Source organism: Portunus trituberculatus, chromosome 28, assembly GCF_017591435.1.
Source record: "Portunus trituberculatus isolate SZX2019 chromosome 28, ASM1759143v1, whole genome shotgun sequence".
In the NCBI taxonomy this organism is placed as follows: domain Eukaryota; kingdom Metazoa; phylum Arthropoda; class Malacostraca; order Decapoda; family Portunidae; genus Portunus; species Portunus trituberculatus.
This window is the reverse complement of record NC_059282.1, coordinates 7,643,556-7,668,555: the sequence shown is the minus strand read 5'-3', so window position 1 is coordinate 7,668,555 and position 25,000 is coordinate 7,643,556. Positions and strand designations below refer to the sequence as shown.

Below are 25,000 nucleotides of genomic sequence, written 5' to 3'. Positions count from 1 at the left end.
CAGTTCATCCTTACTTCTCCACTCCTAAACCTTTATCATGCCCTGCCAAACCTCCAGTAAGCCTTGTTAAGCCCTGCAAGCCTCGCAAAGCCCCCTCAAGCCAGCGTAAACCCTCAGTCCTTCCTGCCAAACCTATACCACACCTTACTACACCTAGCTAGGCCTAAAAACATCCTACCAAGCTTCTATCAAACCTTATAAAACTTAGGTGAACATCAGTACATCTTTTCAAGCCTCTAATAAGCTTCATCACGTCTCGGTAACGTCATTATTCTTCTATAGAACCTCACAACGCCTTTCAAAAGACTCTCCCCACCTTTTCTATGCTTCCCGAAACACCCCTTCTGTACTCTCCTTTTGTCCATTTATCTCCCGTCACAAATCACACAGAAGGTCGATAAATAAATAACCCAAACGTTATTTATGTGTATTTATGGCATTATTTTTCTTCTATCGGCTCAGGGTGCACTAAAAAATACCCCTGGGACATTATGGTGGCAATCTATCAACTTTGTTCTATGATTTATGGATTTACTTATCTTATTTAGTTCTACCTTTGAAAATAGTGTGTGTTAGTTTAGACTTGGCTTAAAAGACATGATTTGGTAATGGTTGACTTAAAATAACACGATTTGGTAATAATTTAGTTTTTATTCTATAGTTTATTGGTATACTGATCTCATTGCCTTCTATTCTCGAAAACACCTGATGTGTAATGTTTCTATTTTTGTTTTACTTTCTTCAGATTTAACCCTTTCAGTGCTATGACGCATTTATATATTCATTCTGTTTAATATTTAGTGATTTTTATACATCTTCAGAAACTTATGTGGGGATTAAAATAGTGAAGACTCTGGCCATTAATCTCCTGACCTTCATAGACTCTTTCTAATGTAAATAAAATCGTCTAATCATACCCAAAACACATGATAAAAATGTGTCCCATCAATGAAGTGGGTTAATATCAACAGAGATTAACACAGCGGGAGTACATTAGCAAGACGTATTTGAAGGGGAACAAAGAGCATCGCAGCGAATACTACTAGATCGTAATGTGAATAATATAATGCAACACCTGGAAACATATTATTAATTCACTGAGATACACACACACACACACACACACACACACACACACACACACACACACACACACACACACACACACACACACACTAAAGCGCCAAACTCAGGTAATTACAAGACAAAAATATCCTGCAAGAGAGAGAGAGAGAGAGAGAGAGAGAGAGAGAGAGAGAGAGAGAGAGAGAAACAACAGAAGAACCACAAGACCAAACAATGCACACCGTAACACTATGAGACCTCACACCACACACCACGAAGACTAACCACACGCACACCACAGAGGAAGGAACGGATACCTACATACTGATTCACTTTCACTAACCATAGACTTCTTTCTTCCCTTTTACTTCCATTTCAGACAGCAAGGAAGAGGAAAATGACTATGTGGAATCAAAACAGTGCATATGAAGGCCAAAAACGAGAGAATATTTGGAGATTTAAGCAGCTTTAGACTATCACAGCAAAGAGAAAGTAAGAAAAGATTTGAAACACGTCCCGTTTAGACTACAAGAAAATGACTAAATGAAACAAAACAAAGTATACGAAGGTAAAAAAAAACAAGAGAGTATTTAGAAATTTAAGCAACTTTAAACTATCAGAGCAAAGGAAAATTGCTAAAGTGAATTAAAAAAAACATATGAAGGTGAAAAACGAAAGAGTATTTAGAGATTTGAGCAACTTTAGACCATCAGACCAAAGGAAAGGTACCTAAGCATTAGAATCACGTGGCGTTTAGACAAGAAAAAAAATACAAAAACAGGACAATACAAGACAATACAACAAAAAGTGAGGACGTAAAAGTACAAGTATGGGAAAGCGTGCATACAAAGGCAGGAAAATGTTGAGTTCAGGAGGAAACTTTGATAGGAATTATATTAACAACTGAACTTCAGAGAGAGAGAGAGAGAGAGAGAGAGAGAGAGAGAGAGAGAGAGAGAGAGAGAGAGAGAGAGAGAGAGAGAGAGAGAGAGAGAGAGAGAGAGAGAGAGAGAGAGAGAGAGAGAGAGAGAGAGAGAGAGAGAGAGAGAGAGAGAGAGAGAGAGAGAGAGAGAGAGAGAGAGAGAGAGAGAGAGAGAGAGTTAAGCAAGGCATTCTTCCCTCTGTATGGGGAAAAAGAAACACCCTTCTCCCCTTACCTTACAAAGGGGAGAAAAAATAGGGGAATCTGGGGAGAGTTAAGGGAAATTTATACTGTAAGACGAGTACAATGAAAGGGAGATAAAGGGAAGTAAGGGAGGAAAATATATTATGATGTCTTGTTTGTGGAGAGAGAACGAGAACGAGAACGAGAGCGAGAGAGAGAGAGAGAGAGAGAGAGAGAGAGAGAGAGAGAGAGAGAGAGAGAGAGAGGTGCACTGGGAATTTCGACACAAGCTAGAGTTGGAAAATGGAAAAAAAAAGTTGATTATGCGGCAATCAGTGTCAGGGGAAGGGGGATTAATGGGGAATTGGTAAGAGGGGGAGGAATGGGGGAGCAATGGTGGAAAATCGAAAGTTGAAAACCACAAGGGCTGTATTAGAGAGGGAAAAAAAGGAAATGAGTTACAGAAGTGGAAATCAATACCAAATTTTGTAAAGGCAATTGGCAATCACCCACCACGAAAGAGAGAGAGAGAGAGAGAGAGAGAGAGAGAGAGAGAGAGAGAGAGAGAGAGAGAGAGAGAGAGAGAGAGAGAGAGAGAGAGAGAGAGAGAGAGAGAGAGAGAGAGAGAGAGAGAGAGAGAGAGAGAGAGAGAGAGAGAGAGAGAGAGAGAGAGAGAGAGAGAGAGAGAGAGATTAAAATGGATAATACTCGATTAGAGGGTTTTGTGTAATACTATTAACGTAAAGTGGACTTTTATGTAAAGGGAATAAAAACCAAAACATATCCAGACAATAAAATAAACTTGAAATTCAAAAGGATATTGCTAAAAAAAAAAAAGAAAATAAAAATAAATAAACCGCATTACGAGTCAACATTTTTACCCTCATTTTTTATTTCTCTTAATCAACTTAAAAAAAGAGAGAAAAAAAGAAAAACTGAAGCTAAAAAGAATAAACAAAAAGAAATAAACACTCAATAGCTTTCACAACAACAACAACAACAACAACAACAACAACAAATTAAGTTTTGATGCATCGTTTACAGCTAAAATATCAACAATTTTTTCTTTTTTTCTTCTCTTGTTTAACAATCAAATTATTATTTTTTTCTTCATCACCACAATATTCACTCCCAATTCTTATCCAAACTCTACTCTGTTCTTTCCCTGTCTATTCATCATTATCTGTTGCTTAATTTACCTCTATAACATTTACACATTTTTTTTCCTACCAATTACTATCAACAACCTCACGTATATGCATCTCTCCTTAGTGTGACTCTCTCTTCTTCAATCTTACCTTCTATTTCCCATTATCTATTACCTAATTTCCCTCTACATATTTTCCTACCAATTACCATCAATAACCACACTTAGGTACATTTCCTTTTAGTGTGTCTCTGCCCTTTCAATCCCACTTACCTACTAGTTTTCTTTACTTTTTTATTTAATTTCCTTCTACACCATTTTTCCTACCAATTACCATCAAAACCACACATACATGCATCTTTCTTTAGTGTGACTCTCCCTTCAATCTAACCTTCTACTTATCACTATCTATTATGCAACTTGCCTTTACTACATTTTTTTCCACCAACTACCATCAATAAGCTCACCTACGTATATCTCTCTTTAGCGTGAGTCTCCCCTTCAATCTTGCTTACCATGAGCGTTCCTAAACCAATGGCAGGGAAGCAGATGGTTAAGTTAGCCAATAAGGAATCAGGAATCACAGCTCTGGGGTTCTGCATTTTTCACGACGCAGGAAGATTGAGATGAAAGGAAGAAAGGGAAGGAGGGAGGATACGAGGGCAGGAATGAGAGTGCTAGGAAGGAAGACGTTAATGAAAGAGGGTGATAAGGGAGAGACAGAGAGTGAGACAAGGGTAAAGAGGAAAGGAGAGTAAGGAGAAAGGAGGAAGAGAAGGAGGAAGGGAAAGAGGAAGACAAGAGAATGGATCCATTTTGTTCCTTTCTGGTAATGGTAAGCCGGGTAGGTGATCATGTGCGAAGGTCTCTCTCTCTCTCTCTCTCTCTATGATGCAAGACGGAGAAGCAAATTGAATCATCAAAGGTCACGAGAGAGAGAGAGAGAGAGAGAGAGAGAGAGAGAGAGAGAGAGAGAGAGAGAGAGAGAGAGAGAGAGAGAGAGAGAGAGAGAGAGAGAGAGAGAGAGAGAGAGAGAGAGAGAGAGAGAGAGAGAGAGAGAGAATTGACACCCGTGCGAATGAAAAAAAGTTAAGGAAAGTGTAAAAATGGCAAAAAAAAATGAAAAGAAAGAGAAAAGTAAGAGCAAGTGAGTGAATGAGAGTGAATCTTGGAAGGGAAAGGAAGGTGGAAGGAATAGAGAAGAAGGAAGGCAAGAAAAGGGGAGAAGACAAATGAAACCGATAAACCTTGTAACAATGATAAAGCCAACCCACAAATGTTGTAAATCTCTCTCTCTCTCTCTCTCTCTCTCTCCTTTCTCCACTTTATTTACTGCATCTTTTTAACTTTTCACTTCTTCTTCCATTTCACTTCTTCCTTCTTGCTTTTACTCTTCCCAATCCTTCACCTCTCTTATCTCTCTTATTTGTTTATCATGTTGCCTCGTCCTCCCTTATCTGTTGCTTGTATCATCCTTTTAACGACCTGTTTGTTTGTATATGAAGGCTGTTAACTACGAGTACATAATCCTTTGTTCTTGTACCCTACTGGTCTTCGTAAACTGACTGTTGGTGTTGTATTACTGCTTATGATATTCTGCCGCTCCGGTTACAGCTGTTTATTTGCCCAGTTTGTAGCGAAATTTACGTCATGTTATCATCCTTGTTACTTTCTATTACTGCTGTGTCGTGTGGAAGTTTGCTGTGAAATTTGCATGCTGTTCTGTGCCATGGTGTTTAGTCTGCCTGTGATGCTGAACTGTCATATCCAGGTGTTGTGAAATGCGTGTTGTTCTTGTTGTGTGTGGTTATTTTTGTTCTCCTGTGTGTGGTGGTGGTGGTGGTTGTGGTGTTGGCGGCGGCGAGTAAAGGTGTAAAGCAGAGTAAGTGCTGTCCGGCTGCTATTGTCTCGTGCAGCGTTATTCCGGTTCGCTTGCTGCCTCTGCTGTTTATTTCAACCATTACCACCCCTCGCTCTTGCCCTTTCTCTCCTTCACTGACTCGATAGCTGCTACTACTATTGCTACTATGACTTCTCCTTCTACTATTTTACTACTACTACTGCTACTACACCTACACAGGATTCAAATACCAATGATCTACGAAAGGGATCTCTCTCTCTCTCTCTCTCTCTCTCTCTCTCTCTCTCTCTCTCTCTCTCTCTCTCTCTCTCTCTCTCTCTCTCGTTTCCCTGCAGTGATCCCTTCCCCTTCTTCTCTCCCACTCCCTAGTCACACTTTTCCCTCTGTCCCCTTTGTTCTCCCAGCCCTTGCTATTCTACTCGGTCTCCTTATCTCCCTCTCTTCCTCTCTACTTCCTCTTCCATTCCACGTTCTCTCACTCCCTTCTCCCGCTGTTCTCCCCTATTGTGCCTGATCTTTTCCCCATTCCTTTAACATACGCTTCCTCTTAAACCTATTGTCTTCCATCTTCCTTTCACTACTCGGTTCCTTCACATTTCCTTCATTTTTGCTTCTCGAGTTCCTAGTAAATTTTCTTAAGCTATTTCATTCACTTAGTCTCACTCTTTATTCAAGCTGTTTAGTTCTATATTATGTAACGCTTTGCTCTCTCATCGCGACTATTTTCAAAGCCCACAGAGATAATAAGGTGGATCTTCATGAATATTCCTCCTGTTAATAATATGGAAATCTTGTTAGTCTATCACTACAGCCATAGACACTTCAAAACCTGTAACTTTTGAAAACAGTCAGGTGTGGCGCCGATGTGCTTCAAAATATGGGGAACTGTGGCTAGGATGCGACGAAAACAATGAGATTACAAAGGGAAACTCAAATAAACACACACACACAAAAAAAAAATGCATAGAAAACGTAAGATACTGAGACATGGTAAGTAAGAGGCGGTACACTCACGGATGGGTTTGTGCGGGAGAGAGAGGGAAAGAGAGAGAGAAAAGAATAAAAAGAAGAGAAAGAGAGAAGAGTGGTCGGGGAGTGTATATTGCAACTGGCGTGAATTATGGCGCAGTGCAGTACGTTTGTTCGTGAATGCGAGGCTGGAGCTTGTTACGTGCGAGCGATGATCCTTCTTTTTGCTGGTGGTCTTGAATGCCGCTGGTCTGAGAGGGACTGAAACGAGGCGGCTTAGGTCTCAATGGTTCGCACGCCGGAATTGCTAAATGTGTGATAGTGCTCTTTATCACGATTATTATTATTATTATTATTATTATTATTATTATTATTATTATTGTTGTTCTTATTGTTGTTGTTATTATTATTGTCATAGTGGTTATCAGTGTTTTGTTACCATCACTGTAAACTTTCTAGACAAAGAGAGAGAGAGAGAGAGAGAGAGAGAGAGAGAGAGAGAGAGAGAGAGAGAGAGAGAATAATAGACAAAATAAAAATAATAAAGTGGCAAGGAAAAAATGATACAAATATTAAACCAAGGAAACAGTAAATGTCAAGGAAGGGAAGAGGATCACGGGAAAATAAGTCAGGGGGAAAATTTGTCCAGTGATATTTGAGGAAAACGGAGAAATTCAGCCAGTCAGTCAAACACTAACACCGATGACATTTTAATCCAACACTTCAAGGGAAAACGTTCGCTATGACGAGTTGGGAATCAACTTGAGGATATTTCAGGGAGAACCTTCGACTTGGCTCTTGAATTACCCACCGGCTTTAGGAAATACTAGACCTTCGACTTAAAAATACCGATTGGAACCATTAAGTTTTGAATCTATTGAGAAAATATTAAATTCAGATATTCATTTACACACCTTAGATAAAAATAGAGAGAGAAGGATCGTCTTACAGATTCTACACATACTTAAGAATGATTCGATTTTAACACAACAAAAAAAGCTTCGACTTGAAAAAAAGTAAGAATAAAAGCGCAAAACTTGAAAGCATCTGCAAACAAAGGCGTGACGCTGACTTCGTTAATGAGACCGAGAGAACCTGCCACATGCGCCAGTGTAAATTTAATCAAAATAATTAAGCTCTGTAAGGAACACCCCTTGTGCAAATGTGAATGCAACTAAAGGGGACAAAACTTAATTAAGGCGACTCAAAACTCTACCTAAATACCTCGTAGCTTTCATGCCTCTACCATTTCAACACTGGCTCTCGTATTTCGCCGCGTCTCATCTCCACAGAGCATAAACTTTCATACACCAGCGCATCTTTTCTGGCCGTGAACTAAATTGGCTGAGTATTTCGATTCTTTTTGTAGTTTCCTTTTTGTGGAGCACTGTACGGGAGAGTATTCTTATAGGAGTGTATTGTAGATGGAAATATTTGTGTGGGGTGAAGAAAATCATTATCACTGGAGTCGTTATTAAAGGTGGTTTTCTTGTGTGACCAGTATTATAGTTTATTTTGTTTATTTACTTTCTCTTTGTGGTTTAAGCCTGATCTCTTAGCATTTAATCTCTTCAGTACCGAAACGTATTTTTACCTTGATTTTTGGGTATGATTAGACGATTTTATTTGCATCTATGGAGATCAGAAAATTATTGAACAGAGTCTTTACTATTCTAATCCCAACATATGTTTCTGAAGCTTTATACAAAGTCGCTAAATAGGAAAACGCGTCCTGGTACTGAAGAGATTAAAGCGTAAATATATAGACAAAGTAAATAAACAGAATAAAAAGTGAATTTCTCCGTGCATCGTGAGCTGACATATGACTAATCCACGGGAGACAATACCAGCAGCTCTCGCGAAATACCAAATGTAATACTGCCTGCTGCTGGAGACGAATAAATGCAATACACCTCGTTCCTTCACATACGAAATGCAAATTGGCTATGAATGAAAAAAAATAATAATGCCATAAATTAGTTTCTTGAGGCACTAAATATACATGCCAAATAGCGAAAAAAAGAGGAAAATTGTCCATATAACTTGCTTTAAATACGAAATACAAATTGGCTAAGATGAAAAAAAAAAAAAGATGATGCCATAAAAAACTGAGGAAGCAAATACTCGTAAAATAAAGAAAAGGAGATAAATTGTTTATATAACTTACTTGAAATACGAAATACAAATTGGATATGAATGTAAAAAAATACCGTAAAAAAATTCTTGAGGCAGCAAATATACGTTCAAAAGAAAAAAAAAAAGGAGCACATTTTTCTATATAACTCTACACCTTTTTTTTTTGTGTGTGTTTCATATGTATGGGATGAAGGAAAAAAAGCTCTTAATTGCTGGAAATAATAGGAAAGGCAGAGACATTTAAACAATCAAAATAATTGTAACACACAGCATGTACGCGTATCTCGACCTGGTACGGCAATTTTAGCGTCACATGGAAAAAGGAATATCGTCTCGTTACACATAACTCAAAATCCTCTTTATTATCATACAAACGACAACCTAATGACAAAAATACATAGCTAACAAATAAAAAAAAAATAGTAAAAGAAATTCAAAGCAAAAAAATGGATGAACAAATAAATAACACAAAAAAATGACAAAAAAAAAGATCATTGCTACCAAATGAAAAAAAAAAAAAATACCAAAAGAAATTCAAAGCAAAACTAATGAATGAATGAATAAAGAACACAAAAATGTGACACCGAGATAAAAGATGACCAAAAATGTGAGGTAGATCCGCACACAACGTGGAATAAAAAAGAAAATAACGACGGAAAAAAAAATCATGTTAGTTAAAAATGATGCAATATGGATAAAAGAAAACGGACATGTAATAACGAGAGAGAGAGAGAGAGAGAGAGAGAGAGAGAGAGAGAGAGAGAGAGAGAGAGAGAGAGAGAGAGAGAGAGAGAGAGAGAGAGAGAGAGAGAGAGAGAGAGAGAGAGAGAGAGAGAGAGAGAGAGAGAGAGAGAGAGAGAGAGAGAGAGAGAGAGAGAGAGAGAGAGAGAGAGAGAGAGAGTTCTATAAAAAAAAAACATCTGTATCGCTTCTAATACCAATTAACACAAAGGTGATTAATGTTAAGGCTATTTTTACACCTGCACACACACCTGGAGACGTTCTCTTTAATACGGCGTGAGTGGCAATAAAGCGGCTTAAGACCACTCCAGCCATTCGCCACACGCACTTCGGAGGACTCGTTACAAATTTATAGGGAAGCCAGTAAATACCATCAAGGGATTTATAAAGACGACCAGAGTCACATTTTATTGATTTAGAAGACTAGATCACCTCTGCTAACGAGGGAAGAGGTAAGGAAAGGCAGTGTAGGTTTTATTAAATGGTAAATGTGTTTTTTGTAGGTGAAATAAAGGAAAATTAATGTAGATGATTCTGATTTCTAGGGAAGCCAGAAAATACCATTAAGAAATTTAAAAAGACAATCAGAGTCACATTTTATTGATTTAGAAGATTGGATCGCTTCTGCTAACAAGGGAAGAGGTAAGGGAGGCAGAGTGGGCGTTATTAAACTGTAAATGTATTTTTTTTTCGGGAGTTAATTAAAGGAAAAGTAACGTATGTGATTCTAATTTCAGTTCAGTTATTCCGCATGTTATTAATTTTAAAAGCAATATTAAATACCACTGTCATATCACTGGTGGTATATAAACACTGGTCTTATTGATATTCCTCCTCCTCGTCTTTCTCGTCCTCCACCTCCTGCTGCTGATGCTGTTTATACTACCAATACTACTACCTCTTTCTTTTCTCCTCTACCACGACCTTACTCTCCTTTCTTCTGCTACTATGATTACTATTATCATTGGTTTTCTTTCAGGAGTCTACCATTTTCTCCTATTCCTAAACATACTGACCCATTTCTTCCTGCTCCTCCTTCTTACTATTGCTACTACAACAACAACAACAACAACAACTACTACTACTACTACTACTACTACAACTATAACTGCTTTTCCCCTCCTTCTCCTCGTATTCGTCCTCCTTTCTCTCCTTTTTTTCTCTCACTACTGAGAGAAAGTATAAAAAGCAACATCATCACAGCACCAAACACAAAAAGACTCACGACAAGAACACCAACACCCACACAAGAACCAGGTAAGGTCATTCACCTGAACACATTAGCCAGGTAAACTCCCGCACCTGAACACTCACCAGGTAAACTCCCTCAACTTACAACCACCAGGTAAATTTACTCCCCCTTTCTACAAACCCAGTAAACTTCCTCACCAGAACACATGAATCAGGTAAACACTGTAAACCGCCACATCTTAGTATCCCCAGGTAAACCATTCTCACCTGAACACAATAGATAGACTCACCTTACTATTACTGGTTTTTCAGACCCAGCGACGAAACCAAAGCCCATCTCAGGGTCCCTCACGAGGTCTACATGGCGGGGCTGTGGCGGTTCGTCCAGGTAGTCCTTCCGGGGGTCCTCGTACGTGGTGGTCTTGTTCAAGTGGCTGCGCGAGGAGAAAGAGAGAGAGAGAGAGCGGTGAGAGGAGGTATTAAGAGAGGCGCGTGGGATGAAGTAAAGGTAAAGGTGAGGGTTAATGTTGCGTAAAGGGTAAGGGAGCGTTGGGACGTGGAGAGGTGAAGGAAAATATGACAAGTGTGATATATGAACTAAAGATTGATGGAAGGTATTGGCAAGCAATGTTGAGGAGAAAGAAAGAGTGAAAGAAAAGAACGGTGAAAGAGAAAGAGAGGACAATAAAAATGAAAGAAGACAATAGAAAATAAAAGAGGAACAAGAAATTATACGAAAAGATGAACATGGGTGCTAATGCAATAAATACGTAAAAGAAGCATGAAAGAGAATAAAAAATCACAGGGAGGACAGAAAGGTATGAGTAAAAACAAAAATTAAGGGATAGAAGGGAAAGGCGATTGCGATGCCATGGGAAGGTGTGAGTGAGTGCGACAGGTGAGGAAATGGACAGGTGTGACGGGAAGCTGTGCAGTGGTAAAAAGGCGTGGACCTCAATGCGTGGGCGTCGTTTTGTGAGGCGTGGGGGAAATGAAGGATAACACCAGGTGAGAGAGAGAGAGAGAGAGAGAGAGAGAGAGAGAGAGAGAGAGAGAGAGAGAGAGAGAGAGAGAGAGAGAGAGAGAGAGAGAGAGAGAGAGAGAGAGAGAGAGAGAGAGAGAGAGAGAGAGAGAGAGAGAGAGAGAGAGAGAGAGAGAGAGAGAGAGAGAGAGAGAGAGAGAGAGAGAGAGAGAGAGAGAGAGAGAGAGAGAGGTATGGCATCTTTCTCCATCACCATGACAACGTGACAATGTGGCATCCTGTCCGCATTGGTTGCCTGGTTACCTTCCACCCACGCACCACCTGTCTGTTTGTCTGTCTGTCTGTCTGTCTGTCTGTCTGTGTCTCTTTAGGAAGTTAACAAAAAGTTATAAAATGAAAAAGGTGAGTAGCTGGAGAAGAGAGTGAACACAAGAACATAGGCAACACAAAACACTTTACAACTCTAATTGGGAAGCCGTGACAAGTATTGGTATTGTGTAGAATAATGTGCAATTGAACCCAGCGCACACACACACACACACACACACGCGTTGCAATAACATTATATACAGGTAACGCAATGGCAATCACCTCACCTCCCATTTTCATATTCAGTTGCTCTGTTCTTTTATGCGAGCATCGTAATTTTGTAGCCATTGAACAGTTTTACAATTATGGAGTAAAATAAATGACTAAAATAAAAAAAAAGTCAACTAATCATGTTTGAAAAAAATGAAAAGAAAAATAGATCATAATAATACGTAATTATGAATCAGTTGGCAAGAAAAATCAGTGTAAAAGTTTGTCAAATGAGATGAAATGAGACAAAATTAAGTACCTGTCATATAAAACACAGACACAGGTATGTATTTGGTTTGTTAAAGGGACTGCCGTGTGTTTCTCTTGTAGGTTCTCTCATATTTTTATACTTATGGCGAAGATAACAATAAGATGAATAAAGAAAATAAAGAAAAGAAAAAGCAAGACGATAGATATTAGAAACCCAGCAAATGATTACCGCAATTTTAATAACAAAAATCAAGAAAACAAGAAAACAAAGAAAAGGAAAGAAAATTAAGAACCCAGGAAATGATTACCGAAATTCTAATAGTTTACAAAAATAAAGAAAAGAAGAAAATAATAGAAAGACTAGAGGAAAAGAGACGATAACGAATAAACACCATTATTCCAGAATCCTAACACCAAACACGTACAAAACTATATCCCTATAAAAAAATCTAGACTTACTTGATAAAATACTGCTTCCCCTCCTTATCTGTGGCGGTCTCCCACCCATAGGGGAGACCCACGCCGCCGCTGTCCCAGTTCTCCAAGGGCGGCAGCCAGGAGGACGTCTGGCTGGCATGGCTGCAAAGAAAGGAGACGCGCATTAGTATCACAAGTGGCAGCCGAGAAGTAGGTACAATACAGGCGACACAATGCTCATTTCAGCCTCCTCCAGGGACTCAGGTGTGACACAGACTAATCCCTTTTGAGTCTCCAGGTGAGCCATCCAGAGACACGGTACAGAATGGAACACACACACACACACACACACACACACACACACACACACACACACACACACACACACACACACACACACACACACACACAGACTATTTCCCTTCTCCCTTCTTGACAGGTGTTTCCCAAGGCAGGTGCAACACTATCTAATTACAGTTTCTTTTTCATGTGCCAAGGAAAATTACCACTAGGTCTTGTATTGTATTTGAAGACGCGTTAATTAATGCTCCAAGTGTCGGCAGGTAGAAATGATGCCAATTAGCCTTCGCTTCTCGGATAACATACACGTTTAATTAACAGGTGTTTCTTTGGTCCTGGCCACCTGGTGTAAGACAACACTAATTAACCAGACTCTCCCTTCAGGCCTGACCTCAAGGATAAGTTTGGGCATTGTGTTTCCGGTCCTGTGTTGCGCCTTCACGCTGCTATGCTGGTGTTTCGCGGGGCTGAGCAGTCACAGGTTGATGAAAAGCTTTTAGCATTTATTTCAAAAGGTTGAACACATCTGGCACACAAATGGGTTTACCTTAACCAGATAAATACTTCAAAAAGTTGAAAACTGCGTTCTAGATTAAATAGTTTGGAGGGTAAACTAAATAAGCAAATAGGTTTATGTCATCGGAGTTAAATCCATCATCATTATTTTCCAATATGTCAATGAAAGGATTAATGACATTCCATAGAAACTAAACTACAAAATAACCGGGAAACTATTTTCATGCTATTATTTTTTCCCCTTTTTTCCGGCCTTTATCTAACGCAGTGTGTTCGCCAGTACTGCTTCCCGTGTTTTACTTCATTACCGAAACTCAATAGCAGCGGAATATGATGGAACGGACCCCACAACTCCCTCTCCCGCACTAATATTTACGTTCCCCCCGTCACAACAGACCCCGCTCCACCCGAAGGCACCCCCATCCCCCACCACCACGTCCCCACTCACCATCCTGCACACCCTCCCTCTCTGCTCGTCCCTCTTTCCTGTCAACTCAGCTTTCCTATTCTCCCTCTTCCTCTCTCTGCCTCTCCGTCTCTTTCCCAGCCACATTTCCGACAGCGGGTTAATATGACACCGTACCTTCTTCCTGCCCAATAAGAGTAATGGGACACGCACGCCAGATTCTTCAGCGACACAACACGGCGACCTCTTTACTATTCCACGCCACCGGTGACCCATGAGCTACTTCAATTGATCTAAACGGAAACGTCACTCGCTATTTCATTTCCCGTTCCGTCGTGCGCGCGCGTGTGTGTGTGTGTGTGTGTGTGTGTGTGTGTGTGTGTGTGTGTGTGTGTGTGTGTGTTTGAAAATGCGAGAAATATTTTTTTTCTTACATTTTTTTAACAATAATTCTTTACTCCAAACAAATGCATATTCATCTATTCATGTAAAGTTTTTATTTCGTTTTTTCTCTCTATTCCAAGCAGCACTTCATTATTTTGCCTCCATTAAGAAAAAAAAAAACTGCACGCACAAAGCTGCCAACGCGTTTTCATTTCCACATTTCTCTTCATCATCCGTGCTTCGAATTAAAAAGAAATTATTTCACTTTTTTTTTTTTCGTTTCAGCGTCCATTCTTCAGTTCACATTCCTGGAAACACCGACACCTTGTAATGAATCTTTGTCAGTTTTATATCCAGATTTAAGCAATCGTATATTTAACTTTATTTTCTCTTTTTTTTCTTATTTTTATCTTTGTGGCAACGTCAGTAAAGTCTCGAAATGCATCAATGGACGAATTACATTGCTAGACCGTCCTCACTTTGTATTACTTTTATTATTTTCTTAAGTAATGATATGCAAAACAATTTATGAATGTAAAACACAGGCATAAAAAAAAAAACTTCGATAATCTTTTTTGCAGAAGGAAAAAATACATAAATAAATATGATTAAAGACTGACAATACTTCCTCTACGTTAAGAGAGAAAAAAAGAAGAAAAATAAATGCGTATCGCTTTTAAATTAAGACAAGCACGAAAAAAAAAAATGTAAATCAAACCAGAACGAACCTTTCATTTCACGCCCTTCCTCTGAAAATTGAAGAAAAGCGAAAGCGAACCATCGGGAAAAAAAAAGAAGTGACGAAAAACCTTCCATTTAACGAAATTCCGAGGAAAAAATGAGAATCGGAAGGAAAGGAAAGATGAGAAACTTGACGGATTGATTAATTAGGATCCTTTGGGTGCGCGAGAGGATCCAGGTGACAAGGGAATCGAGACACAGTGGATATTTGCATGTGATCTTCTGGCCGGCGTGCGATCCTCTCCAGGCAGCGATGAAAGAGAAAGTTAGATTAAAAGTTGTGTCTCTGAAGGGTTGGATCCAAGCACCAGCACTGAGATGGAGATAAGCAGTGGAATGGATAGATATGAAGTAACCCTAAGGAATAATGTGTCAAGCTGCACTATGACTTGCCTTCATTTAACCCCTTCAGTACTGGGACACATTTTTACCTTGAATTTTGAGTACGATTAGACGATTTTATTTACATTAGGAAGCGTTTCTCGAGATCGCAAGATAAATGGTCAGTGTTTACTATTCTATTCCCAACATAGGTTCCTCAAGCTGTATATAATCTCCAATTAGTAACTAAATGAATATGAAAACGCGGCATCGTACTGAAGAGATTACGAGGGAAGTTTCAAGACATTTATCCCTTTTTTTTTGGCTAACTCTCTTGGACCTGGAAGGGGAATGGCAACTAAGAGAGCCTTTTTCTTCGTTGTAGGCTGTTCTTGGCCAGCTTTCCCCTCATACATAAAAAAAAAAAACATGTTCATAGGTAAGTGATGCAGTGGTGACCATTGTCTATATACCATGAATCTCACACAGGGTGGCACACACAAAGCACCACACACAATAGTAAGTGGTAATCTGCAGCGTGTACATAGATGTGTATTGTACTGATGGGGAAAAAATCTACCTATCTATATACCAGGCCAGTAATCCCACACGAAGCGAAGCAGACGCACTCATTCATACACCATTTACACTCTCAGCCTCGACGTCTCCTTTTGGGATATAATTTCGTATAATTGTATGATTTTGACGTTGATGTTTGATGCATTTTCTTGAAGTGTTGTGATTTAATGGTAGGAAATGAAAGGAAATCTAGTCACTGATTGTCTGTTATTGTTTGCATGTTCTCGATGGTTGGCTGCTCGGGGACAGGTGAGCCGCACAGGTGAAATGTTTTTTTTTTTTTTTCCTTTTTTTGTCCAGCGAAACAACAAAATCTGATGAATGTTGTACGCTTCCTTCTACCTTTAAATTCCACACGCACACGCATACACACACACACACACACACACACACACACACACACACACACACACACACACACACACACACACACACACATACGAGTTACGGGTCATAATCACATGAAATCCACAGGTGTATTCGACTCATCCACTCACGACACGCGGGGAAAAAGTTATCCACGTGTGAATTTCAAACGCTGTCTATTTCATCCACATAAAAACAAAAACAAAAATAAATAGTCAAACAAGAACGACAATATTAACGCACACATGCACACACACACACACACACACACACACACACACACACACACACACACACACACACACACACACACACGTTTTTAGTTTCAGACTATCTTGTCTGTCATACACACACACGATCTCTCTCTCTCTCTCTCTCTCTCTCTCTCTCTCTCTCTCTCTCTCTTGTAGCCACACTTCACATTCTCACACATGATAACAATAAACCACACTCCTCCTCTTCCTCCTCCTCCTCCTCCTCCTCCTCCTCCTCCTCCACATCTTCCTCCTTCTCCCTTTCTTCCTCGTCTACCTCCGCCTCCCCTCTTCTTCCCCGAATCGGCCTAATATCGGGAAGTAAGGTCAGGCTTAAAGACGCCCTGACATCTCACATAGGACGGCCTTTCTACGCTGACCAGGAACAAAATGGAATATCAACGCCCTGGAAAAGTAAGGTAAAATGAATTCGTTTCTGGTATTTTATGTCTTGATTTCCGGCAGACTAAATAGTGAATGATAACAAAGAGTAATAAGGAAAAGAAAAAAGATTGAATGAGATAAAGAAAAATAAAAGTAACTACATAAAAATATCTAATAATTTTCATAGTGGAGGCGAAATAATGAATGCATGGATGTACAAATAATAAAATAAATAACCGCGAAAAATACAAAGCAGACACTTTTCGCAAAAAAAGAGAGAGAAAAAAAAAGTGAGTGAGAGAAAGAGGGGACAGTTCCCAGCCAAAAATATTCGGAGTTTGTAGAGACCCTGAAATTTAGGATGTGAAGTTTTGGTTTGTTTATATTATCATTATTTTTCTCCCAACATTTACCTAGAATATCATTGGCGGCGAGCGAATAATTGAGGCGTGGACACTCGATAAAATAAGGACACGAAACACAGAATCACCCACCCAACCGCCCCTTCCCCCCCACACACACACATACACACACACACTGGGGAACAGAAAATCACTAAAAACAAAGCAATGCAATAAAAACTAAACGCACTATCGTTATGTGAACTCTTAAAGCTGCCAAAACATTCTGTACTACACATGCGAACGGAAACGGGGGAGAGAGAGAGAGAGAGAAAAAAAAAAACGAAAAAAAGTGAAAAAAAAGAGTACCATAATCTTCACCAACTCTGGACGAAAATAAAGAAAAAGGTGAGAGAGAGAGAGAGAGAGAGAGAGAGAGAGAGAGAGAGAGAGAGAGAGAGAGAGAGATTTAATGCACAACTTTCTCCACACTCCATTTACTTATTAATATACAAATGCACATCTTGCCTTAATCCTTTCCTTTCCCACACGATCTTGAAGAAAAGGATTAAATTAATATTTTTCTTCTTAATATATCAGCGAGAGAAGGGAGAAGGGATAAAAGGAAGAAAGAAAAAGGCAAAGGAATTTATCCAGTTTATTTCCAGATTGACTGACTAACTTAATTAGATTCACCAAAACATGTGAAGGAAGGGATTAAATTACTTCTTTTGACGTGTTAGGGATAAAGGGAAGCAAAGAAATCAAAGGCAGTCAAATAATTTACTTGCATTATATCTCAACTCATTTTAATTCAGCAAAACAAAAGAAATAAAATGATTAGATAATATTTCTAACATACAATGGAAGAATACAAATAAAAACTGAAAAAAAAATGAAGAGGAAGAAAATAAATAAAAGAAAAACCACAAAAAGTCAGATAATTTCCCTTCACCATCACTTAACTCAATAAAATTCATTAAATCAAAAGAAAAATATCAAATAATACTTTATACATAAAATGAAAGGAAAAAAAAAGAAAAACAGAAAAAATTAAAGCTTCTGAGTTTAAATCCATACTGACTTCCATCAATTCACTGCAACGGGATCACATAATGGAACAACACACAACACACTGAAGGGCAATTGTTAAGAGCCAGAGGGGAGAGGCAGGCACGTGTGATGCGGGTTCCAGCGGCTCCAGGTCCTTATAATGCTGTAGGATCTTCAGCTTACAGGCTTGGTCTCCTCTCGGTCCTGCTGGTTCTTTCTAATCCTATTCCAAAACCTTATACACCTTCAGATTCCCCTCCTATTGGGTTTTGTAAGCTTCCTCTTTCTCTTCCTCCTGGTCTTCTTACTGATCCTGTTTTTAATTTTCTTTTCCTCCTTTTTCTTTTTCGTTTTTCTTATTTTTTTTCTATCTAATTTATGGTATTTTTTTTATTTTCTTGGTAAACTTTTTCCTTCTAATTTCTTCGTCTTAAAATTGCTTCTCTTTACGTGCTTCTCCGTTCACGTTTCGTCTCTGATTGGATTGGTTTCATCTCTCTCTCTCTCTCTCTCTCTCTCTCTCTCTCTCTCTCTCTCTCTCTCTCTCTCTCTCTCTCTCTCTCTCTCTCTCTCTCTCTGTTTATTCTTTCCTTATTCCCTTATTCAGTAATTTCATGGTGTTGGGTCTTCTCATCAGCGTTCCTTCTGTTTCCCTTCGTTTTCCTCCACTTACATTTGCATTAATTTTCCCTCCATGTTTTCCTTCCCCTTTCCTATTCCCCTTCCTCTTATATTCTCAAAGGAGGATATATAAATTCCTTATTTACTTAGCATTACGACACCATTTACGAGAGAGAGAGAGAGAGAGAGAGAGAGAGAGAGAGAGAGAGAGAGAGAGAGAGAGAGAGAGAGAGAGAGAGAGAGAGAGAGAGTTATAGCCTACTCCTTTTCCTTCCATTTTTTTCATCTCCCTTTCCATCTTCTCATTTCTTCATTCCCTTCCACTCTTTTTCTTCATTTCTCCCACTCCCACCTCCCTTCCCTGCTCTCCTTCTTCCTCCAGGCGCCTGTAAAACGGTCACAAACACGCCGACCCAAACCTCGTAAAGAAAATAGCGCAGACTGCCTTTTAGAACCACCGGAAAGAAAACGAGATAAAAGGGAAAAAAAGGCAATGACTTAACAGCGAAAAGGAAAGTGAATCGCTGGGTGACGAAAACAACAACAACAATAAGGAAAAAAAACAACATCTACACAGTAAAAAAAAAGATAGTAGCATAGGTAATTAAATACAGCAACTAAGGTAATTAACTAACTAACTGGTGAGGGACAGGTAAGATACGTCATTAATTACAGACAAAACGCCGTTAATTGCACACGTAAGCGGCCACTACGCATCTGTGAACGACCCCCTGTCACTCGTCCCCCCCTCAGTCACCGCCTCCCATCAGCCGCCCCCTCCTCCCCCCACGTCAGGAGCTCCTTCCGATTAGGCCTACCAGCGCCCCCTCCTCCATCTCGCGCTCAATTAAGAAGGTAATTTACTCATTCCAGCGACACCCCACGGCAAGTAAGCTAATAATGTACACCTGGGATTCCGTCTCTCTCTCTCTCTCTCTCTCTCTCTCTCTCAGGTATCACTAATTAGCTAGGTTACATCTGACTTCTACGTAATTTGCAACGCACGCAAACACACACAGACACACACACACACACACACACACACACACACACACACACACACACACACACACACACACACACACGTACACTTACATTTTCGAGTGCGTGGACCTCTTGAGGGTGAAGAAACTTTTTAGTGAGCTCATCTTGATTACCCCTGAAGACTCTCCTCCTCCTCCTCCTCCTCCTCCTCCTCTTCACCACTTATTAAGCTGCATTATCTTCTTCCTCCTTCCCCTCCTCCTCCTCCTCTTCACCATATCACTTCACGAACTGTCACCATCACCAGTGCGTCCTTTTCCTCCTTTCCTCACTCCCGTTTTCTTACACAATGCACTTTGTCACGCGCACTTAATTTCTGTGACAAACGCAGGCCATCAAGAGGCTCAAAGTCGAGTACCAGTGTGAGGTGAAGCAAGGACTCTCAACACTGACTTCACTCTCTCTGTCTCTTCTCTCCCTCTCTCAAGACGGTAAAAGACAGAACTCTCGGTATCACAGACACTAGTAATTGCACCTTCTGAGAAATAAGAGGAAAATAAACGCAATAAGAAATAAGAAAGCATAAGTGCACGTTTCCAGCTGCATCTGTAAGGAGACTGGCGACTGAGGTGGAGCTTTTCTCTTTATATTTTTGGTGCTCCTGGCCAGTCCTCCTCTCTTACAAAAAAAAAAAAAAAAAGGAAATCACTCAAAAATACAATAAAATCAAGACCTTCAGCCAGTTTTTCTACTATCTAAGACGGCGAAAACCACCACCACCGACAACAACCACCACCAACACCACCAACACCACCACAACCAAAAAACAACAACGATTTTCAGCTTTTCTTTAAATTCTCAGCCCTAAGAGGAAACAACAAGTGCAGCGTTCCAACTTGAGAACCTTCACCAATTTCCACCAGTATTCCTCACAGAGAACTAACAAAAATAACCTTTAATCTATCTTCGACTATAGAGGACGAAAAATACAGCCATCCTTTGTATTTTCTATCCCTCTCGTATCAAAGAAGGGAACAGCTCGATCAGGCGGTGCAAAAAATTTTATTACTCTCTAGCATCGAACATCAAATAGAAAAGAGAGATAGAGAATGAAAAAAAAGGGGATAACATGAGACGGTATTTCCTTCCTTTCTCTCGGTAAGTAAGAAAGATATAAAGAAATTCATACACCCTTCAATCTCTCTCTCTCTCTCTCTCTCTCTCTCTCTCTCTCTCTCTCTCTCTCTCTCTCTCTCGTATAAAAAGAATGAAAGAGTTTAAAGCCTTATCTTCAAATTTCGCTGCATTTCGCCGAATGAGGAATAAAGAAGCGAAAAATAACAACCTCAAATTCTCAGCGACTCTCTTTCTTAGAACTGAGGAGCGGAGGGAAGAGGAAATAAAAAATGAAATAGAAGGAAAAGGAGAAGGAAAGGTAAGGAAAGGGAAAGAGAGAGAGAGAGGTAAAGAGAGAAAGGAGCAATGCTGTCATGTTGGGCTTGGTGTCTCCTCTCCCTCTCCTCTCCTCTCCCTTCCTCTCCCACACTCTCTCTCTTTCATGTGATATATTTTCCAGCACATTAATGTCATCTCTTAATGAGGAAACACGGGTCACTGCTCCCATTGTCAGCTGATCCCTCATCACTTCCTAACGCCTCGCTCAAATTTTTTTTCTGTCTCCTCCATTATTATCTACTTTCTCTCATTCTATCGTCTCCATTATCTTTGTTCTCTCTCATTCTATCGCCTCCATTATCTTTGTTCTCTCATTCTGTTACCTCTATTATCTTTGTTCTTGTCCTTCTATCGTCTCCATTATCATCTTTGTTCTCATTCTATCGTCTCTATTATTATTATTATTATTATCTTTGTTCTCTCATTCTATCGCTTCCATTATTATCTACGTTTTCTCATTCTATCGTCTTCATAATTGTATTTGTTCTTTTTTTATCGCCTCCATTATCATTATTATTATCATTATTATTATTATTATTATTATTATTATTATTATTATTATTATTATTGTTATTATCTGTATTCTCTCAGTTTATCGTCTTCTCTCTTACTATATATTATTGTTACGATTCTCTTTGTGTTTCCTTTTTTACTGTTTTTTGTTCTCTTTTTTTCTTCCTTCTTATATATATTTTTTTTTTCTCTACTTCTGTGTCATTTTTATTGTTTTTCTATTTTCTATTCTATTTTCATACTGTCTCTCTTTCATTTCCTTTGTATTTCTCTTTCTCTTTCCCTTATTTCCTTGTCAATCTACAATTCTATTCGTTTCGTTCAGTCTCTCTCTCTCTCTCTCTCTCTCTCTCTCTCTCTCTCTCTCTCTCTCTCTCTCTCTCTCTCTCTCTCTCTCTCTCTCTCTCTCTCTTTCCCTCCCTTTTCTCCGTCCATCTAATCTCTTACTAGCTCTCAACACTTCCCATCCTTCCTCTGCCTTTCTTTCTACTCTCCCTTTCCAGCCACTCACCCTCACCCTCCAATTCTATTCTTCCGCCATTCTTTTTCATCCCTCACTTCTCTGACATCCTCTTATTCCTCCCCCTTTCTTGCCTAGTTGCTCTTTCACTCGTGTGTGTCCCTCCATCACCTCTCTTTCTCTCTCTCTCTCTCCCTCTCTCTCCCCTCCTCCCTAACACTCATCAGCGCAGCAATTAATAAACTTTCCTCCTCGTTACCTACATCTCTTCCCTCACAGGTAAACTCACAGGTAAACTCACTAGCGTTGCTCACCTTTACGTTAATGATGGTAGGGAGGATTGTGATTTGCAGTCTCGTTTCGATAGCGTGAGTAATGAAGGGACTAAGTGTTGTTTTGGATTTTCAGAGCCAGAATGGTACAGGAGGGGAAGTGTTTGGTGTTTTATGAAAGGAGTACAAGTAATAATCCAGTAATAGCTTTGTTTATGAGGTCTGTAAAAGCACGCGTGTCAAGTATTTAAATGTGTTTATGTAAATGTCACTCCCGCGTATTTCCTGGTGGATGCAGCTTCATGTTTATGTTAATTCACGACGTGTGTTGCAAAAAAAAAAAAAGGGTGATAGTTTTGGATGTGTATTGAAAATCAGGGGACGGTATGAAAAAAATCCGGGAAATTTATGGACTTAGATGTGCGGCAATGTACAGTAATTAAAAGCACTAAAAAGTCATTTAAAGCAAAGGGAATTACATGCCTACACCAGCACACTCATCACACGTCATCACCAGAACGACTCCCATAACACTAACCGTAAATCGTCACCACCATTACGCGGCAATCACGCATCATCACCCTCATCATCACTCTGGTCGTGCTTGTTCATCACCATCAACACCAGAATTACTACCACTGTTATTATATCATTCTGTATTAAAACTATTGTAATTTGCGACTACTACTACTATCACTACTACTACTGCTACTACTTGTCGTTTTACCATTTCCTCTTCCTACTACTATGCTAACACCATTACTTATACAATCACAATATCTACCTATTATCACTACCATTGCTACTAGTATTAACATTTCTAACACTACTACCAACTCCATTACACACTATTACTACCATAACTAGTACTGTTGCTACGATTATCAATATCATGGAAACAGCCACCAACATCACCACCGCCACCACCACCAGCGCTACCGTCACCACCTCAACCAGAAGCTTAAGTTTGAAACAGATCACAGCTTTAATCTGGAACTGTGACTACTTTGAGGGGGGGGTGGTGGAGAGAAGAGGGAGGGTTGAGAAGAAAGATTAAAGATGAACTGCGCTGGTACTCCTTCACTTCACTTACAATCCAGTACACACACACACACACACACACACACACACACACACACACACACACACACACACACACACACACACACACACACACACACACACACACACACACACACACACACACACACACACAGGCAATAATAGTCTGTGTGTGTTAGGTGGTTGCAATTTACTCCCCAAAATGGACCACAAAAATAAGAAAAACAAGATTAAAAAATACATATGAAAAAGTTGGAAATGCACAAGAATTTTCAGTTATGTCCAAAAGACGAGAGAAGAAAAGGAAGGAGGAGGAGAAAGAGGAGAAGGAGGAGGAGGAGGAGGAGGAGGAGGAGGAGGAGGAGGAGTGGTTGAGGTGTTCACTGTGATCTTTTTTATTATTGTTATTTTCTTGTTCCGGGATCTTTCTACACCGTTGCCAATGGATGAGGAGGAGGAGGAGGAGGAGTAGGAAGAGAAGGAGGAGAAGAATAAAAGGAGGTGCATAAAAAAAGAAAGCAAAGAAGGAAAATTGCTGATGTTGGTGTAGGAGGGAAAAATGAACTAGTTGCACTAAGAAGGCGAAAATAAAATAACGGAAACTTTCAAGGAAACCTAAACAAATTAAAATGCATTCAACATCACCACCACAACCACAAACACGAACACCACAGCCACCACCAACAACACCACCACCAAACCAACACGGACGCCAAAAAAGAAAAAGAAAACAAAAAATATCCCACCGTTTTCTTTTCAACATCCCTTTAACCTCACAAAAAAGCGGAAAAAAGGTCAAAACACACCACCACACAGAACACTCCACCAATCACTAATTAATCACTCGCCACTTGAAAATATATCCCAATTTCTGACGCTGACGGAAACACGAGTAGGAGGAAGGGGGCTTGAGGCAACGCAACGTGGCACTGTGCCCTTCGCCTGCCCGAGGTACACTGTCTGGCATCCCTCACGCTGGCAGGCACTGGGCTAAGCAGGGAGGGAGGGGAGAGGAAGGAGGGAGAGTACAAGGGAGCGAGGGTGAGAGGCGTGTTCAGGCTGGTGTATTAGAAGAAAGAATCACAGCACGAAGAGGAGCAGGAGGAGGAGTAGAAGGAGGATGAAAAGGGGGGTTTGGTTTAAATGAGGGGATAATGTGAGAGGAGAAGACGTGAGGGTGCACAAGCGCTGGGGAGAGAGAAGAGTGAGGGCGCCATGAGAGGACAGGGGATGAAGATGAGGCACGCCACAATCTCTCTCTCTCTCTCTCTCTCTCTCTCTCTCTCTCTCTCTCTTTCCTTTCATGGAGATATTTTCACATCGCTGTTCACTTAAATGTGTGCAGGAACGCAGCAACTTCCTTTCTTCTCAAGTATTTCCTCTCTCTCTCTCTCTCTCTCTCTCTCTCTCTCTCTTGTCTGCACCTGTCCCATTTCATCACGCGCTGACGCTACCAGCAAATGAGAGAGAGAGAGAGAGAGAGAGAGAGAGAGAGAGAGAGAGAGAGAGAGAGAGAGAGAGAGAGAGAGAGAGAGAGAGAGAGAGAGAGAGAGAGAGAGAGAGAGAGAGAGAGAGAGAGAGAGAG

At 40.0% G+C, this 25,000-nt stretch overlaps 1 protein-coding gene across 25 annotated transcripts in view; it reads right to left on the bottom strand.

Annotated features, from left to right (window-relative positions):
* LOC123510326 overlaps window positions 1-25,000 on the bottom strand; it is a 732,954-nt gene that overhangs the window by 155,139 nt on the left and 552,815 nt on the right. For 22 of the 25 annotated variants that reach the window (XM_045265385.1, XM_045265388.1, XM_045265394.1 and 19 more), the window contains 2 exons: window positions 12,446-12,565; window positions 10,506-10,649 (listed from right to left, as the gene is read on the bottom strand). In XM_045265385.1, coding sequence (XP_045121320.1) covers window positions 10,506-10,649; window positions 12,446-12,565 — 264 coding nt within the window. Of the gene's footprint in view, window positions 1-10,505; window positions 10,650-12,445; window positions 12,566-19,764; window positions 20,192-25,000 lie in introns of those variants that run through there. The other 3 variants (XM_045265395.1, XM_045265396.1, XM_045265397.1) reach the window with 1 other exon arrangement.